We start from the raw sequence: 20,176 nt of genomic DNA, 5'->3' as shown, positions 1-20,176 counted from the left end.
TTCCTGTTAGACCACACCAAATGCTGCTTTTTTTTTTATCATGGATTGGTTGCTGACACACAATGTTAGGGTTCTCCATTGCCCAGTATCTCACATTCTGTGAATTCCCGTGACCGGCAAAATGAAACCATGCTTCATCATTCACGATGTAAAGGAAAGCGCCTAACAAACCTTCAGCGATGCTATTCAAAAGCCACATGCAGTAATCTATACTTTCCTGCCTGTCATCTTCCCATAATTGCCGCACAACAATCACACGATAGGGCTTCAAATTAAAACTCTATGTGTAGACTTCTTTCGACTCTGAATGTCTTTGGCAAATGTCTGCAGTAACTTCTGGTGTGTAACCTGAAGGAATTCTTTGTCATTTTAAATTTTGCACAGATCAGACGGTGCGTCAGTTTTTATACAGACTTTTATTGCTCTCTTTGCTGGTAGTCCTCTATCCAGATACTTGACCCCAAAAATTTTGTGAGTTTTATTTATCAAACCTGTTTTCACATATGCTTCAACAATTTCAATTCTTCCTTCTATCGAGAAAGTCACTTTGCAGTCTGCAATGAGAAATGTCTAACTTGACTGATGTAATAAACTGAAATATTGACAGAAGAATGCTAACAATCAATTATTACATAAAACTGTGCATTTTCATTGTTGTTTATTGTGTTTCAGAAGTCAAAACATTGCATGCACATTCAAAGGGGGTGGAGTACTTTTAACTGTGCCATCCTGTATCTACGGCCAGGCAACTTACGTGGCAGGCCACTGCATAGAGTTATGAATAAATTTCAGAGAACGAAGCAATGTAAGCAGCGGATGGCAGGAAAGTTGTCTGGAGGGATGAATGTTGTGTGTTCCATATCGCATTGGTGTTTGGAGTGACATTTCATGGCAGTAATGGGAGTACTTTGTAATGTAAGTTAACATGTTTTCAACCAATGTAAATACTGTATGCGAATCATGTGTGTGTGTGTGTGTGTGTGTGTGTGTGTGTGTGTGTGTGATTCAATATGTATCAAAGGCTGGCTGAGGTGGCACAAATAAAAGATAAAAATAAGAAAAAGCCACATATGACATACATGTTTAGCTTGTCTTACAGCACTTCTCTTGTGAAGCTTAGAACAAACAGTGTTGCATTGTTGAGACTGTGTCACAATTCTTTGTCATGGACTCTTTTATGGCAGACTGCTTTGCCGTGTCATGCAAAGGATCACGCCCACATCAAGGTCTGATTCAAGGAAGGCAGAAAGCCAAAAGACGAGTAATCTGTTGTACTGCTGAAAGAACATCCTGTATGTAACTCAAGCAAAGCTGCTGAAGTAATTTACTCGTGGCGATAACATATTAGACCTTCTGGTGACAAACAGACCCGAACTATTTGAAACAGTTAACGCAGAACAGGGAATCAGCGATCATAAAGCGGTTACTGCATCGATGATTTCATCTGTAAATAGAAATATTAAAAAAGGTAGGAAGATTTTTTTGTTTAGCAAAAGTGACAAAAAGCAGATTACAGAGTACCTGACAGCTCAACACAAAAGTTTTGTCTCAAGTACAGATAGTGTTGAGGATCAGCGGACAAAGTTCAAAACCATCGTACAATATGCGTTAGATGAGTATGTGCCAAGCAAGATCGTAAGAGATGGAAAAGAGCCACCGTGGTACAACAACCAAGTTAGAAAACTGCTGCGGAAGTAAAGGAAACTTCACAGCAAACATAAACATAGCCAAAGCCTTGCAGACAAACAAAAATTACGCGAAGCGAAATGTAGTGTGAGGAGGGCTATGCGAGAGGCGTTCAATGAATTCGAAAGTAAAGTTCTATGTACTGACTTGGCAGAAAATCCTAAGAAATTTTGGTCTTATGTCAAAGCGGTAGGTAGATCAAAACAAAATGTCCAGACACTCTGTGACCAAAATGGTACTGAAACAGAGGATGACAGACTAAAGGCCGAAATACTAAATGTCTTTTTCCAAAGCTGTTTCACAGAGGAAGACTGCACTGTAGTTCCTTCTCTAGATTGTCGCACAGATGAAAAAATGGTAGATATCGAAATAGACAACAGAGGGATAGAGAAACAATTAAAATTGCTCAAAAGAGGAAAGGCTGCTGGACCTGATGGGATACCAGTTCGATTTTACACAGAGTACGCGAAGGAACTTGCCCCCCTTCTTGCAGCAGTGTACCGTAGGTCTCTAGAAGAGCGTAGCGTTCCAAAGGATTGGAAAAGGGCACAGGTCATCCCCGTTTTCAACAAGGGACGTCAAACAGATGTGCAGAACTATAGACCTATATCTCTAACATCAATCAGTTGTAGAATTTTGGAACACATACTATGTTCGAGTATAATGACTTTTCTGGAGACTAGAAATCTACTCTGTAGGAATCAGCATGGGTTTCGAAAAAGACGGTCGTGTGAAACCCAGCTCGCGCTATTCGTCCACGAGACTCAGAGGGCCACAGACACGGGTTTACAGGTAGATGCCGTGTTTCTTGACTTCCGCAAGGCGTTCGATACAGTTCCCCACAGTCGTTTAATGAACAAAGTAAGAGCATATGAACTATCAGACCAATTGTGTGACTGGATTGAAGAGTTCCTAGATAACAGAACGCAGCATGTCACTCTCAATGGAGAGAAGTCTTCCGAAGTAAGAGTGATTTCAGGTGTGCCGCAGGGTAGTGTCATAGGACCGTTGCTATTCACAATATACATAAATGACCTTGTGGATGACATCGGAAGTTCACTGAGGCTTTTTGCAGATGATGCTGTGGTGTATCGAGAGGTTGTAACAATGGAAAATTGTACTGAAATGCAGGAGGATCTGCAGCGAATTGACGCATGGTGCAGGGAATGGCAATTGAATCTCAATGTAGAGAAGTGTAATGTGCTGCGAATACATAGAAAGATAGGTCCCTTATCATTTAGCTACGAGATAGCAGGTCAGCAACTGGAAGCAGTTAATTCCATAAATTATGTGGGAGTATGCATTACGAGTGATTTAAAATGGAATGATCATATAAAGTTGATCATCGGTAAAGCAGATGCCAGACAGAGATTCATTGGAAGAATCCTAAGGAAATGCAAACCGAAAACAAAGGAAGTAGGTTACAGTACACTTGTTCGCCCACTGGTTGAATACTGCTCAGCAGCGTGGGATCCGTACCAGATAGGGTTGATAGAAGAGATAGAGAAGGTCCAACGGAGAGCAGCGCGCTTCATTACAGGACCATTTAGTAATCGCGAAAGCGTTACGGAGATGATAGATAAACTCCAGTGGAAGACTCTGCAGGAGAGACGCGCTCAGTAGCTCGGTATGGGCTTTTGTTGAAGTATCGAGAACATACCTTCATCGAGGAGTCAAGCAGTGTATTGCTCCCTCCTACATATATCTCGCGAAGAGACCATGAGGATAAAATCAGAGAGATTAGAGCCCACACAGAGACAATCCTTCTTTCCACGAACAATACGAGACTGGAATAGAAGGGAGAACCGATAGAGGTACTCAGGGTACCCTCCGCCACACACCGTCGGGTGGCTTGCGGAGTATGGATGTGGATGTAGATGTAGATGATGAGGTGGTTATATCTTCGTAAGTAATCAACACTTATTACAATACTTTAAAGCTGAGTAACTCACTGCCCATTGTCTGAAGAACTGCAGTGAATTAAGAGTGCAAGAGTGTTAATGTGAGGGAAGCAGTAATTAGGTCTGAAATTGTCATCATATTTCTAAATGTGTATCTACACATCATTGTGAGGTGAATGCTAGGTTAAAAGGCATAGTGGGAAAAAGGGATCCACCCAAGATTTGACTCCACGACCTTTCAGTTTCCAACGACATGCTCTATTGCTAGATCAACACACCAGGTGTGAATTTGATCCTGCTTGCTGTGTCCTCAAGGCACTGCTCCTCTCTCGAGTTAAGGCAGCTGTTCACTAGGTGGCAATGGCATCGTTTTCACAAAACAACTTTAATTCATCATAATTCACACAGTTTTGATGAAATATTTATAAATTACATACAAACCGTTTCTCTTGATCTGTTAGTCAAAACCGGATCAAAATCCCTACAGCAGTTCCTGACATCAGCCTGTATTTACAGACAGATGCGAGACTTCAAAACACACACACACACACACACACACACACACACACAGAGAGAGAGAGAGAGAGAGAGAGAGAGAGAGAGAGATATGCTACATTGTCATGGTAGCCTAATTGTCCTCATGCAGCAGTCACCCACGACAACATAGCCACACGTGTGTGCGTGTGGATTGCATTAGTCAGCTCTGAAGGAGGCCCCCGTCCAAGTATTCAGCAACAGACCCAATTTCATTTGTGTGTCTCCCGATCACTAAGGAGGAGTGGTTACCCTTATATCTTCCATTATTTGTATTTTATCCATGACTGCTCAGTATCATATTAAACTTGTAACAGGACGATTAGACAGTCTTATGAAATCAGCAACTCCCAAACACATGCATTTTAGCTACAGGCCCACATTCATTGCTGACAATGAGTATTAACTCAAAGCTCTTGAAAACAACACCCAAAGAGTAAATGCTTTAAAAGAGTTGATGCAAATAAAGCTACAAACAAAATAATCTTACTACAAGTACTCTAAACCACTGAGCACACAAAATTTTTCAGGAAGTCAAGTGCGTGCTAAAAAATATCAAAACAGCAATATTATTACAGAAGTAAATGAAGAATACTGGTGGTTTACAAGCATGAGTTCAGTACAAATAAGCCTTGGGTAATAATTTTATTTCTTACTCACATTTACAACTTAGTAGCTAATGTCAAAGACTGTGTCAAATACAAGTGATTTGAAACTGTTCAATAATTTTTATTATATTTTCTATTTATGAAAAAAAAAGAACACATCTGACTTCAAAGTGCTTTTTAATACAAACCTTGCTCAAGACCACCATTTGAAAGTGGCAGCCCAGAGGTTTCATCGAGTCCAGTGGAGCTGTCTACCAGTGGTGCATCATTGGAACCTACTTTCTGTGTCTCGGGCACCACCTCAATACCATTCCGATCGAGCTTTGCTATTGTTGCCATAAGGTCATTAACAGATTCCTTAAAACAAGAAAGATAATGAGTGAAATTTTACACTGAAATGTGGTATCACAGAGAATGGTTAGAACATCAAACAAATACTATAATCTAGTTCATGATCAATTTATATAAATCAAACAGCCACCTTTTTTTTATACAAAAAATGACAACCTAGGCAACAGCACTACAAGAAACATAATTCAAGTTTCTGTAGAAAATAGTCTTCTGTGTATTGTGCTACATGAAAATTTCTAACCAGTTATTAAGATACATGAGTGATGTTAAAAAAACTGAACTTTGCTTACAACATCCTTATTGCTCACTGAACTACATTTTAAGCACTGTACCCATCAAAGTAGTCACTTCCACTGGTAACGTTTCTTCCATTTTTGGAAAGCCTCCTGCAACGCACTTTCCAGGATGGCACACAGGTGTTTTGTCACATTGCACACATTGTCCTGAATCTCCTCTGTGGTTTGAAAACAATGTGTTTTTTTCTTTTCTTCAACATAGTTTTAAGGTTAGGAGACAAGAAAAAGTCTGCTGAGCCTCGGTATGAAGAATAAGGTGGATGGGTACAACAGACTATCAATGTTTCTCGAGATAGTGCAGACAAGGAGTGATGCTTAAGCTGAGGCAACTCAGGCCTGTTCCTCTGCACAGCATCCCTCAAAACACATTAAAATTCTTTTGTGTACTTCCTTGTTTACTACCTGACCAGGCAGTACAAACTCCTGATGGAAATTACCTTTGCATTAAAAAAAAGGAACACAATCAACTGACCAAAAACATCTTGATCTTTGTCCAAGCCATGCATACTTTTTGCAAACAAGGAGACTCTTTGTTCACCCACTGTAAGCAGTTGAATCTGCCAACTGAGGCACTATTTCAAAAGTTTGGTCTTTTTCTGAATGTTCCTCGTGTATTCACAATTCCCGGCATTTTGTAACCCATTAACTTGATTTAACCCTACAAAAGAAGCCACAGGGGTTTGTGGGAGAGGAACATGTAGTCGAAGGAATTGGCCAGCCTTTATCTTTCCACTGATGCATTAAACTGTGCTTGAGCACACACTGAAACGTGCACAAATGCAATGCTGAGCCTGAAATACATCTTTGTATGTACTGCTAAAAGTATGCAGTGTGTTGCCCAAGGAAGATCCACAGTTCACTACTGTATGTTTGTTTAGTAAAAATTGGATCTCAATGAGAAATCACCAACAATGCCAACTATGATTTGACTGAGAATCTCTGCCGATATGAAGTTTGACCATCTGGTCACACCTTTGGAAGCCTAAACATAAGTGGTTCACGTAAGTTATGAGAGATATGTGCAAATGTTAACCAATACAGAAACCCAACATTCAAAGCATCTTTCTTGTTCCAATGATGGGGATTAACTGGGTTCCCATCCATCAAGCCATAAATGAAATATTCTAGCCATAACGGTCATTCTTATTATTTGAAAATTAGGGCTCATTTCTGGGAACAATATTGATTCAAATTCTGGTTAGTTTCAAACAACTCCAAAAGTCTTGCTCACTATTTTACAAACACACCACAAATGAAATAATACCGTGACAGTAGAATGTCCACTAAAAGCCAAAACTCACCTGACAGAGGTTATCGAGGCTCTTCTCTGTATCCTCTGAACGCCCCTGGCTGGGGCTAGGCGTCTTCGGTACAGAAGAGGTTACAGCCGACGACACCCTCCCCGACAGCTCTCCATTTTGATTTTGAGCGACTGCAGGCACTGTCCCTCCTGTCACCCTCTGTGCCTGTGGCTGCACCTGTGACTTCAGCGTGATTTTGAAGGACTCGTCAACCGGCCCCTGCGGCTGTGCAGCTCGTGCTACAGGTGGGTAAGCATGTCCGTTGGCATTAGATCCGACGCCCTGTTGTGGTATATGCCACTGCACACCAGAGTGCTGCATCATCTGCGCACTGGAACTGTGCGGGCTCTGGCCGCGGGTGTGAGTGACGGACACTCCTGCTGCTGGCACGACATGCTGCATCCCCACTGCCTGCCGTTGCACTTGTCCTGCAAATGTGTGCCCCACATTCTGTGAGGCCATCCTGTTGTTTGGTATCTGCTGAGGCTGCTGCTGGTGGTGGTGCACAGTGTACAGCTGCAGAGGAAACATTACCGATTCCATGATATAGGCACCAATTTAAGTGACAGAAAACTGGAGGTACAATCAAGTGTGCCACTCTAAATTAGTAAAACAATTACAGACACAGAGTTATTGAAAACTTGAAGGTTGTGGATTCATTGCTTAAACATAAAGGGGTTTTAGGGATATAATAAATTACTGATTTCCAAATGACAACATAGATCCAAAGGAATAATCTCATCAACACCCCTATCTTACATAAAAATTGTAGAAAGAAGATTACTTCAGTTATTAATATAAATAGAAAATAAAATGAAATGTAGACACTATAACAAAAAGCCATAGAGGATGTGCTTCTTAATTCCAATGCCAAAACCTGTTAAAGATGGACAAAATCCTATTGAAAACCCCGAAAAAGTGGAAAAGTTCACAATAAATTCAACTACCTTAAACGTAATTAATAACTGTAAAATTTTATGATGTAAAATTATGACTGGAAATTAACATTTTGCAAGCAAATTACACACACAGCTTACAGAACTTTAAAGTACTTATGGATTAAAATAATCTTTCTTTGTTGCCCATAACAAATTACATTTAAGAAGCAGTTACGATGAAATACATGTCTACAAATGACTTCCAATGAAGAAGGAATAGTAATTTAATTTTTCATGCTGTATCATGTGCTAACAAGGAAGGGTGGGTCGACAGATGGACGAACAGACGGTCACCCATATGTGCGCTCCTCTCTCTCTCTCTCTCTCTCTCTCTCTCTCTCTCTCTCCCTCCAGATTTACCTTATTGGGCATTTTTCTTGAAAATGTTGTGTCCGTTCTTCTTTTGTCTGAAATGCATTGATTTAGAAAACTGATATGACCAAAGAGAAGAGAGAAACTTACTCCCTGGAAGCTGGAGGAAATGGACTCAAAATCAGTATTTCAAATGGTAAGAGGGCACAAAATTAATGCCGTTGAACAGATGTATCAAAATGAAGTATTCTTGTAAAAAAGTTTTTTGCAATTTTTGCCAATTGGATAACACCATGGAGGGGGTAAAGAAGAAAAAAAAAACACCTGTGGACTGGCAATATGCCATACCACCTCCAACAAAAATGTGTGAGAATTACTGGCACTACAAAGCATGACCTGCATTCCTTCATAGATAGTGACATCACTTCTGTCTAATGAGCAGCATTCTGGAGGTACACTATCACAGGTTTCTACAGTGATCTTTAAGGTGTTTTTGTCATTTGTTTAATAATGAGATGTTCTATCACAGAAGGATTTTCTATGTGTAAGGCAGTTGGAGAATGTCACCAGAGTAACTGACAAGCTTTATGCAGAAAGATATCAAGATTATCCATTTCATCATGACTGTTTTTCAGTGTCTGTAGGCAAGGATTGGAAGTAGTGATTATGTGTAAGCTACTCACACTTATAACTTGCAAGTTAGACTCTGTGTTAGATATGACAGAAGCACAGAGATACTTCCTGCAATAAATCTGAGCCCACATCTTTCCAGAAGAAGAATACCATGGGTTTCTGGAATAATCAGAAGTACTCAAGAACTCTACGCAATGGTGGTTTACTTCTATGTCACGTCTATATTCAATGGACATTAAGCAGAGATGATTTCCAGACTACAATCACATTCTGCAAATGCTTTCTAAATAAAAATATATTTTTCCCACGCAGATATAAAATATGGAGTTTCTAACTTTTATGCTGTGGACGTTATTGGAGTGGACAAGCTGAATGTTGAAAGCAGTGTTCTCATTGTCTGACAGGGTGATGCTACAGTGTGTACTGCCACTTAATGAGATTTACAATCTCCTCTTCAAGCACATTACAAGAAATGAGACTGCATTATTTGTGGGAAATATGGCTTTCATCTATGTTCCCTACTACAGAAGCTTCAAGATGCCCTTATTCCAGTGGAACAATTCTTACTCTTATGCTGTGCTGGTTTTTCCTCATTTCCTTTGAAACACTAAAATATTGCCTTTGGTGGGTGGTTCCCCCAGGCCTGATACCCACTGAACATACCTGGGATCAGAAATGAAAGTAATCAGTTAGTTACGTGTTCCAGGGATCATAATGATGTGGAACAAGTCATTTTAAATTCACATCACAAATTAATTTGTACACATAGTTACATTCTGAACATATCAATTTTTTTTAAACAGAGATTTGGACACCAATTGTAACAGCTGTAGCTTGTTTAGGAGATCAATACAGAAGCCTTGTGATTCTGTCCTATGCGGAAAAAGAGTAAATTACGCAGTATGTCATCAACATACACTCTCATTTAACAACAAAAAAGGTATATATTACAGTTTTAGGCGGATTTCAACCGTCTTTGGAGCACAATTTAACATCTGCTTCTCAGTTTTCAGCCTTTCTGCTCCACCAAGCAAAGTGGCGAAGAAGTTAGCACACTGGAATTGTATTCTGGAGGACGATGGTTCAAACCCGCATCTGGCCTTCCTGATTTAGGTTTCCCGTGATTTCCCTAAATCACTCAAGGCAAATACCAGGATGGTTCCTTTGAGAGGATACAACTGTGAAATCCTATTTAAAGTCACATCACAGTCTGAGGTCTAGGCTGATTCACAGTGTTCTGTACGTCAATATACTTGAATTTTTGGTGGCAGTGAGACAGAAGGGAGTGCACGGCCCGCTGCTGTGCAACTTTTTACATGGTAACACACACAAGTCACAAGCAATATCTATGAGATATTTCTGCCAGGACTTACGGTCACTGACAAATAGGCGCCGAGATGATGCCCAGCAGTCAGTCGACATGCTTAAATCCAATTGCAGCCGACATTTGGGTCTGAGCAGGGCATCATACACTTGCTTACCCAGTCCCCCAATCTCCTGTGAAACCAGCAAACAGAGGGCTTGTTAGTACCTGGCGTTGAAGAAGTGGTAGATGAGCAGCTCTTTGATTGCATGTGATAACGACCCATCTCTCTGTTGCAGTCATGCCAAGCCAATAATTCTTCCATCTCCTTGGTCAGTAAATCCACTGTGGTGGACAGCATGTCACAAGTGGCCCATGTTATCAATTGTGACAACAAGTTGTTGCACGCCGGCACCAGTGTACTCACTGGCGCAGGCATTATAGCATCAAATATATTGTCAGCTAACTCTGCTACAGTGTCTAAAGGCAAGTTGGTTTGCGATGCAATAATGGCTTTCACCTGGGGTGCAAACGATTGCTTCACAGTGTGCACAAAAGACTATCACGTACAGTTCCCGTATCCACCTTACCAAATATTGTGAGGGCCTTCTGTTGCCTGTGTCTTATTGGTTTTGGACTTGTCTGATGTGTTCTTCCTATGAGGTGGCAATTCATTGTATCAGTTCTGTTTTTAACTTCTCATATGCATCTGTCACAGGTGAAGTGGTGATCACACCTTCAATCTCCATTATGTACTTCTGATCCAGATGGCGCATAATGATTGCAAATTTGGTTGCATCTGCAGTTATTCACGCATAGAGAAAACTTGCTTCCACCTGTGCAAACCATTAAGCCAGGTTATGGGGCCATAAGGGTGGCAAACAAATGGCGAGTTGAAACTTCCTGGCAGATTAAAATTGTGTGCCAGGCCGAGACTTGAACTCGGGACCTTTACCTTTCACGGGCAAGTGCTCTAACAACTGAGCTACCAAAGCACGACTAGCACTCCTGGAAGAAAGGATATTGTGGGGACATGGCTTAGCCACAGCCTGAGGGTTGTTTCTAGAATGAAATTTTCACTCTACATCAGAGTGTGCGCTGATCTGAAACTTCCTGGCAGATTAAAACTGTGTGCCGGGCCGAGACTTGAACTTGGGACCTCTGCCTTTGCCTAAATGGTGAGTTGTCATAACGAAGCCATGGGATCTGTCGACGCACCCATCATGTCGAACGGGGGTCCAGACTATTAGCCGCCGATATAGAAAAAGAGACTCTTCACATCAGAATCGGTAACACTCCAACCAAACGCACAGAGAGTTGATTAATAATAAATGTTACATCGAGGCATTTTACATTGAAGTAGAATCAACCTGAAAATTAGAACACACAATAGTCAAAAGCAACTCTGTAACTAATCAAAAACGAAATAAGAAACTACTCTAAGAGTAAGTGCACAAGCATCACAGATTACAGTGCCTCTGGCAGCTGGTGAAGAAGCACTTTGACAATGTTACAAAATTTTTTGCACAAACCATGTGACTTGCACTGCACTGTAGTGTCACTTCTGCACAACTGCAATAAAATACATGAAAACATAAAATGATAAAATTGAAGAAATTAAATCGCAGTTAATACATAAAAGTAATTAAAACTACAAGCAAAAGGAGTCCAAAAGCAAAAAATAATGACTGGAAGACAAAATAAGAGCATGAAATAGTTAATACAATGATTAAAATGACATGACAAAGGATTAAAAATTTAAAAGAATATTATTTATAAATTACATTTGATTCAATTACTTACATAAAAATAAGTATCAAATTCAGTTCCATAAAGATTTAAAAATAAAGAACTTTAAAGGATCTGATTATATTCGAACAACCAACTTTCCGCACACCACGGATGTATCTTTTTAACAACTAAGCCACTTTATGTAGTTTTAAAAATTTTAAAGGTCTAGAGCACGGAGGTCCCACCCTACAGGACCCATGGATCTCATGGAGGCTTGCATGCGTCAACGAAACAGATAGCCATACTGTAGATGCAACCACATTGGAGGGATATCTGTGGAGAGGACAGACACACATGTGGTTCCTGAACAGGGATAGCAAAGTTTCCAGTAGTTGCAGGGGCAACAGTCTGGATGATTGACTGATCTGGTCTTGTAACATCAACCAGAATGGCCTTGGAGTGCTGGTACTGCGAATGGCTGAAAGAAGGTAAAACTAGAGTTGTAATTTTTCCTGAGGGCATGCAGCTTTACTGTATGGTTAAATGATGATGGCATCCTCTTGGGTAAAATATACCAGAGGTAAAATATTCCCCCATTCGGATCTCCGCACGAGGACTACTCAGGAGGACGTCGTTATCAAGAGAAAGAAAACTGGCATTCTATGGATCAGAGCGTGGAATATCAGATCCCTTAACTGGGCAGGTAGGTTAGAAAATTTAAAAAGGGAAATGGGTAGGTTAATGCTAAATATGGTGGGAGTTAGTGAAGTTCAGTGGCAGGAGGAACAGGGCTTCTGATCAGGTGAATACAGAGTTACAAATACAAAATCAAGTAGGGGTAATGCAGGAGTAGGTTTAATAACGAGTTAAAAAGTAGGAATGCAGATAAGCTACTATGAATAGCATAGTGAACAAGTTATTGTAGACAAGATAGACATGAAGCCAACAACTACCACAGTACTGCAAGTTTACATGACAATTAGGTCCACAGATGATAAAGAGATTGAAGAAATGTATGATGAAATAAAAGAAATTATAGAGAAGTTAAGGGAGGCGAAAATGTAATAGTCATGGCGGAATGGAATTCGGTGGTAGGGAAAGGAAGAGGAGGAAAAATAGAAGGTAAATATGGAATGGATGAAAGGAATGAAGGAGGAAGCTGCCTGGTAGAATTTTGCACAGAGCATAATTTAATCATCGCTAACAGTTGGTTAAAGAATCATGAAAGAAGGTAGTATACATGCAAAAGACATGGAGACAACTGAAGGTTTCAGACTGATTACATAATGGTAAGACAGAGATTTAGGAACCAGATTTTAAATTTTAATTTTAAGACATTTCCTGGGGCAGATGTGGACTGTGACCACAATTTATTGGTTATGAACAGTAGATTAAAACTAAAGAAACTGCAAAAAGGTAGGAATTTAAGGAAATGGGACCTGGATAAACTGAAAGAACCAGAGGTTGTAAAGAGTTTCAGAGGGAGCACTGCGGAGTGATTGACATGAATGGGGGAAAGGAATATGGTAGAAGAAGAATGGGTAGCTTTGTGAGATGAAGTAATGAAAGCAGCAGATGATCAACAAGGTATAAAGACGAGGGATAGTAGAAACTGGAGGGCAACACAATAGATATTGAATTTAACTGGCGAAAGGCGAAAATATAAAACTGTAGTAAATGAAGCAGGCAAAAAAGAATACAAATGTCAAAAAAATGAGATTGACAGGAATACTAAATCACAAAGCAGGAATGGGTAGAGGACAAATGTATGGATTTAGAAGAATATATCACTGTGAGAAAGACAGATGCCACCTAAAGGAAAATTAAAGAGACCTTTGGAGAAATGAGAACCACCTATATGAACATCAAGAGCTCAGATGAGAGACCAGCCCTCAGCAAAAAAGGGAAAGCAGAAATGTGGAATAAGCATATAAAGGGTCTATACAAGGGAAATGTACTTGAGGGCAATATTATGGAAATGGAAGAGGACGTAGATGAATATCAGATGGGAGATATGATATGGCGCAAAGAATTTGACAGCCTTGAAAGACCTAAGTCAAAACGAGGTCCCAGAAGCAGACAACATTCTGTTAGAACAACTGATAGCCATGGGATAACTAGCCATAACAAAGCTCTTCCATCACGTGAGCAAGTTGTGTGAGACAGGCAAAATACCCTCAGACTTCATGAAGAATATAATAATTCTAATTCCAAACAAAGCAGGAGCTGACAGGTGTGAAAGTTACTGAACTATCAGTTTAATAAATCATGGCTGCAAGATACTAACATGAATTCTGTACAGAAGAATGGAAAAACTGATAGAAGTTGACCTCGGGGAAGGTCAGTTTGGATTTCGGAGAATGCAGGAACATGCAAGGCAATACTGGCCCTACAACTTCCCACAGAAGATAGGTTAAGGAAAGACAAAACTACATTTACAGCATTTGTAGACTCAGAGAAAGCTTTTGACAATGTTGACTGGAATATTCTCTTTCTAATTCTAAATGCAGCACGGGTAACATAAGGGAGCGAAAGGCTATTTACAATTTCTACAGGAACCAGATGGTAGTAATAAGAGTCAATGGGCATGAAAGGGAACCAGTGGTTGAGAATGGAGTGAGACAGAGCTGTAGCCTATACCTGATGTTATTCAATCTGTATACTGAGCAAGCAATAAAGGAAACAAAAGAATAATTTGGAGCAAGCAATAAAAGAAAAATTTGGATTACAGTCAAGGGAGAAGAAACAAAAACTCTGAGGTTTGCCAATGACATCGTAGTTCTGTCAGAGACAGCAAAGGACTCTGAAGAGCAGTTGAATGGACTGAACAGTGTCTTGAAAGGAGGATATAAAATGAACATCAACAAAAGCAGAATGAGGATACTAGAATGCAATCGAATTAAATCAGCTGATGCCGAGGGAATCAGTTTAGGAAGTGACACACAATACTAGATGAGTTTTGCTAGTGTGGTAGCAAAATAACTGATGATGGTCGAAGGAGATAGGATGCAAAATGTAGACTGGAATGGCAAGTAAAGCATTTCTGAAGAAGAGAAATTTCTTAACATCAAGTATAGTTTTAAGTGTCAGGAAGTCTTTTCTGAAAGTATTTGTGTGGAATGTGGCCATGTAAGAGAAATATGGACAATAAACAGTTTAGAGAAGAAGAGCATAGAAGCTTTTGAAATGTGGTGCTACAGAAGAATGCTGAAGATCAGATGGGCAGATCATGCAACTAATGAGGAGGTACTGAACAGAATTGTGAAGAAAAGAAATTTGTGGCACAGCCTGACTACAAGAAGGGATCAGTTCGTAGGATACATTCTGACACACCATTTTAGTACTGGAGGGAAGCATGGGGTAGAAATTGTAGAGATAGACCAAGAGATGAATACAGTGAGCAAATTCAGAAGGATGTAGGTTGCAGTAGTTACTTGGAGATGAACAGGCTTGCACACGATAGAGTAGCATGGAGAGCTGCAATCAAACCCATCTTTGAACTGAAGACGATGATTACATTCTGAATTATCTTCTTGTCGATTACTCACAAATGAGGGCCCACATGGGTGAATAGCTGCAGGGTGTGATAGTTGGGACCCTAACCTACACATAGTTGGTTTCAAAAATTCGATCCCACACTGGGGACTTCTCCTAGTAAGACAGTGACCATAACACATGCTGTGTTCCATGCAACTGGCACTACTACCTCATTCATATGCAGCTATCCATAGTCTCAGTACTGTGTTTCAGCTTTCCATTGAACCAACTGTTCATCTCCACTATTGTTTAATAGAGCTGCTGGATATTGGAAAACACAGCATACATGGGTATTAACTGTTGCAATATTTAATGGGGGGACTGTGAACCCCCTGTCATAATGTCTGTGGCACTGCGTCATATGAGCTAGCACCCTGGGCCCATATGAAGCCTACAATAGGCCTCTGTTAAAGCACCAAACCTGCTATGCAACCTACAGAAATGTTGATCTTTCCAAGCAGAAGTTAAATATTTGAGACACATTCTTAAAAACGTAGTATCTGGTCAAGAAATTACTAAGTAATGGGTATCTGATTACAATGCCAATGACCTAAAAAAATCACAGAATTGTAATTAGCATCTGGTAGAAATATTATCTTCAACCCTGAGAGTAGTATAAAGGTCATATATAGCTGAGTCAGTGTAAGTTGATCCCTGACAGCAGCAGTGGGCTGGGTATGACAGCTTCTATGGGCCTACATCAGCCAGCAACATAACATGATTCTGTAAACGTCACTGTAGCAAGGCCACTGTGTTGTCACAGCTCTGCAGGTGGCTACTGTTTGCACCTGCAGCCATTAGCGGTTCATAGTTGAAAGCTGGCAACAGCACTACGAGCTGTCAGGGAATATCTTACGCTATCTCAACTAAAGGATAGTGCAATGCCATATAAACCAGTCAGCCCCACCTTGTTTTATGCTTCCCCAATACTACATATATAATGAAGGGTGCCGCGCTATCACCACAATTAGAGGTAAGGCATCACACAGTGCTGTTTGTCCCCATCACCCCAACAACCACCACTTTTTGGTGGAAGAAGTTCAGAGCATATCTAGAGGCTAAGATGAAACACCCATCAAAGAACAATAGCTCAAATAAAATACCTCTGTGATTGACAGATTACACTGGTGGCAGGCACTGTTACTGGAGTGCAGCCAGTCATACAGCACAAGGCTCTGCACATATCTACGAAACAGGCAACATAGCGAGCACATTGTGCTTGCGAATGAACTACCAATGGCTGTGCTCTACCATTCAAATTACACAAACAGCAGCCGTAAAGCTATAATGACTGCTCAGTTTACCGTCTCCTATTTGTCCATCATGACAGGCTAAATAACTAACTGAAGACTGTAGTTCTGACTCAGTCATCAGGTAATTCAAGACAACAGCAATTTTATATTTCATCAATGTGCATTTCACATGGTAGTCATCTAATAGGACAAAACTGCCTTATCATTACAGAAGAACTTGTGCACTGCTGGTATAAGCTAATACTTATAAGAAATGTTGTGAAATACCATCTGTAAAACAAAACAAAAAAAACTGACCACGTTTTACATTAACTGACATAGTAGCAAACACTTACAAGTGACCGTTAGGCCCCCAAATCACTTGCAACTGTGTCACGAGGAAGTGCAGATATAACTGTGGTGTAAAGTCAATGGAGGAAAAGAGGATGACATTATATTTTACAAGCAAGTACTGGATAGATGACAATGGTATTATTTTACAGCATCAAGGGTAGGCACCTTGTCCTACATAAAAGAAGAACGATAAATATTCAATGCTATAAAGACATGCAGGAAGAACAGCACAAAACAATCAATAAAATGTGCTATAGAATTCCTCACATGGGATTACAACTTTCCTTTCAGTAACACATTTTAAAATGGCAAATCCTGTTAACCTTCGTAAATATTTGAAAGATTATTTTTGAGCTAATAATTCTTAAAAGATATTTTTTGACAAGTGACCCATTTCCTCTTCATTTTCCTAGAAGCTTATTAAAGCAAGTAAATATAATACATAGCATACCTGCTGCTGGGCAGAATACCGTGGTGGGTGCTGGTACGCGTGTCCAACTGGGACACGGTAAGCTGCGGGTGCTGCACCAACATGTTGTTGGACAGGTTGGTTTGACACACTAACTCGTATCACTGGTGCACCACCACCTTGCTGATACACTTGATGTGACAGAAGGCCACGGAGATTAGCATTCACACCATCAGTGCCAAGCTGCTGAGGATGTGTTGAAGATGTAACCTGTTGCAAAAATGACAACTAAATTACAACTGTAGATCTTGGTACTTTTCACTGGGAAATTTAGCAACACTTGCTACTTTTTAAATCAGATTAAAATAAAAAATTAACAAAATAACATTGTTGTTATTTTCTATTATGCTTCTAAAATTGAGGTAGTTTGAGCACCTGACCACACGTACGCCTGCCACTGTGTAGTTGTTCTGTGACATACCAGCTAGTAAATCACTGCTTGAGCTACTTGTATGTGGTTGGTTTTGGCTTTGTTCTGTGAACTCATTGTACTCTGTAGTTCTGTACCATCTGTCGTGTATATTCATTGGTGCGCCAACACAAATGATCTAAATGAAGAGAAGTGATATACTGGTTTTACAAGCACAACAACAACAACATTTTCCTAATGTCAGCAAAAACAGATCAGATCTAAGCCACAAAATTGCATATGAGCCCTAAGAAACACCCACTCCTTACCTTCTGCAAAATGTTGGTTTGAAGTTAAAAAAGTGTAATGACTGACATAAATTGCTCTTGAAACAAAGGGGTATTGCCTCCTCAAGAGAGATATTTTTGTAGGCACTGTGCACATCACAAAATTCAAGTACTTCTGTTAGTCCTTGGTTCACCTCCAGGACTTCTCTTTCTTCTCTTCCTTTCCCCATAGTTGATGTGTAAGAGCATGCCGAAAAGTAATGACTCCAAATTTTTTATGTAAAACTCTTAATGAACATTATTAACATTCTACATCTTTACTCTTCATGTTGTATATCTGCAACCCTCTGTCACTAGAGGGCTATAACTTGTAACTTGGCTGTGTGTAACATAACTATGTTGGTGCGCAAGAAACATTGAGCTGTAAAGGAGTTTTGAACTCAAAGAGAATTGTCCATGCATGGAGCACCCTCTCCTTCACAATAATGCCACACCACACACGGGGCTATGACCTGTAACAATCCACCGCCTTGGGTTCACTGTTATCGACCATCCTCCATAAAATCCAGACTTGGCCCCATCCGACTTTTCACCTGTTTCCAAATCTTAAAGAAAACCTTCCAAGACTTCATTTTGATGGTGACAAAGTGGTGCAAGCAGCGATGAGGTTGTGGCTCTGTAAACAAAGCCAAACATTCTGCAGCAATGGTATCGACAAGCTGTTCTCTTATTGGGAGAAATGTGTTCGTTGCCAGGTTGGGTATGTTGAGAAATAAATAGCTAGACATAAATAATAAAGACAAAAAATATGTAGACATAAAGAATAAAGACAAATAAATATATAGTCATTAAGAATAAAGCCAAACATTCTGCAGTGATGGTATCAACAAACTGGTCTCTTGTTGGGAGAAATGTGTTCGTTGCCAAGCTGGCTATGTTAAGAAATAAAGGAGTTTAGACATGAAGAATAAAGATGTGGAGTTTTAATAACATTTGTTTTATTTAAAAATCTTTAGTGAATTTTCACACAAAAAAATTCTGAGACATTTTTTCAGCATCTTGTAGCTACATTTTCTGATCTCACATGCATTGTTACTGTCTATAGCATATTTTATACATTTTCACTATAGTTGTTAGTGTAGTCAACTGCATTTATTCAGTGACAGCTTTTCACCAGGTAGCTACAAGGGATGTAATGTTCAAATTCATCCTATTATCAATTTAAGTATGTATGCCATCCTCAAAAGATTTTGAAAGATCTTCGCATATCATATTCTAGATTCAAGCCATAATGCGCCAAAATTTTTGAATTCATCCAAGTTCATGGCTGTACACAGGATAAACATGGTGCTGGAATTAATATTACGAGTTCCATTTGATGCTGATAGTAGCTCCCAATTTATCCTGTGTATAATTATGAAATTTGATTATGTCAATTTTTTGGCACATTGTGGTTTGTTTTAGAATGTGAGGTACTGAAGCAATTCATTAGGTGATGAAGCTATTCGAAACAGTTTTAACATAGTAAAGCTGTTGCAAATGATTGTAGAATAAACTAATCATCATATGCTTTACACTCATCTAGCGAAAATATTATTTCACAAACATTTTCTGTTTACTTTTGTCTTCTTCCTCAGTTCTGATTTGCAGTTTCAGCGTGCTATCACATATAAGACTGATAAGGACAGCCTATCATTTAATGTGAAGTAAAAGATTGTAAGTGCACTTTAAACCTGCAGTTGCTTGAAATAAACATTCTATTTTTGATTTAGACAATCTAATGTAGGTACCTTCAGCAATGTTTTGTAGCAAATGTCATGTTAAATCAGATATGTTTCTTGTTGATAATACCACTGCTTTGTTGAAGATTACAAGCTTGAGTTATGTCCATTTCTATAACTAATTTGTCCTGCTATTAGCATGAAATTTACTCGTAGTTACTAAAATGATTCAGCAAATTAAGAAGTGAGAGATATGTTGAGTTTATATGGTGGTTTTTATTTATATATACATCACTTGCACCTCTCTCGTGTTTTCTGTTACTTCTGGTTTATCTTTTGACGTGGTGAACAGCTGAAAAATATTTTGAACAGTGGAGATACAGTGAATAATGAAGTCCTTAACTGATTAACAGTACAGTGGCAGTTAAGAATAATGTATTGACATCAACTCTTATTTGTATTTCATGTTATATGGGAATACAAGATGGTGAGGAGAAAAAAAAACCACTTTGAATGAGGAACAAAGGACAGCTACAGCTAGTGGGTGCTGGATGGATAAGGTAATTGTACCACTCAGTGTCTATTATAGCAAGTAACAGATGGAACTACAGGGCATGGTGCATGTACATCAGT

The 20,176-nt window shown here is 39.6% G+C and overlaps 1 protein-coding gene across 2 annotated transcripts in view; it reads right to left on the bottom strand.

Moving 5' to 3' along the window:
- LOC126198641 (E3 ubiquitin-protein ligase TRIM33-like) overlaps positions 1–20,176 on the bottom strand; it is a 161,003-nt gene that overhangs the window by 88,111 nt on the left and 52,716 nt on the right. For both annotated transcript variants that reach the window (XM_049935104.1, XM_049935105.1), the window contains exons 9-11: positions 17,169–17,396; positions 6,678–7,193; positions 4,918–5,086 (exon numbers count right to left, since the gene is read on the bottom strand). In XM_049935104.1, coding sequence (XP_049791061.1) covers positions 4,918–5,086; positions 6,678–7,193; positions 17,169–17,396 — 913 coding nt within the window. The remainder of the gene's footprint in view (positions 1–4,917; positions 5,087–6,677; positions 7,194–17,168; positions 17,397–20,176) is intronic.

Source organism: Schistocerca nitens, chromosome 8, assembly GCF_023898315.1.
Source record: "Schistocerca nitens isolate TAMUIC-IGC-003100 chromosome 8, iqSchNite1.1, whole genome shotgun sequence".
NCBI lineage: Eukaryota > Metazoa > Arthropoda > Insecta > Orthoptera > Acrididae > Schistocerca > Schistocerca nitens.
This window is presented reverse-complemented; position numbering and strand designations above follow the sequence as displayed.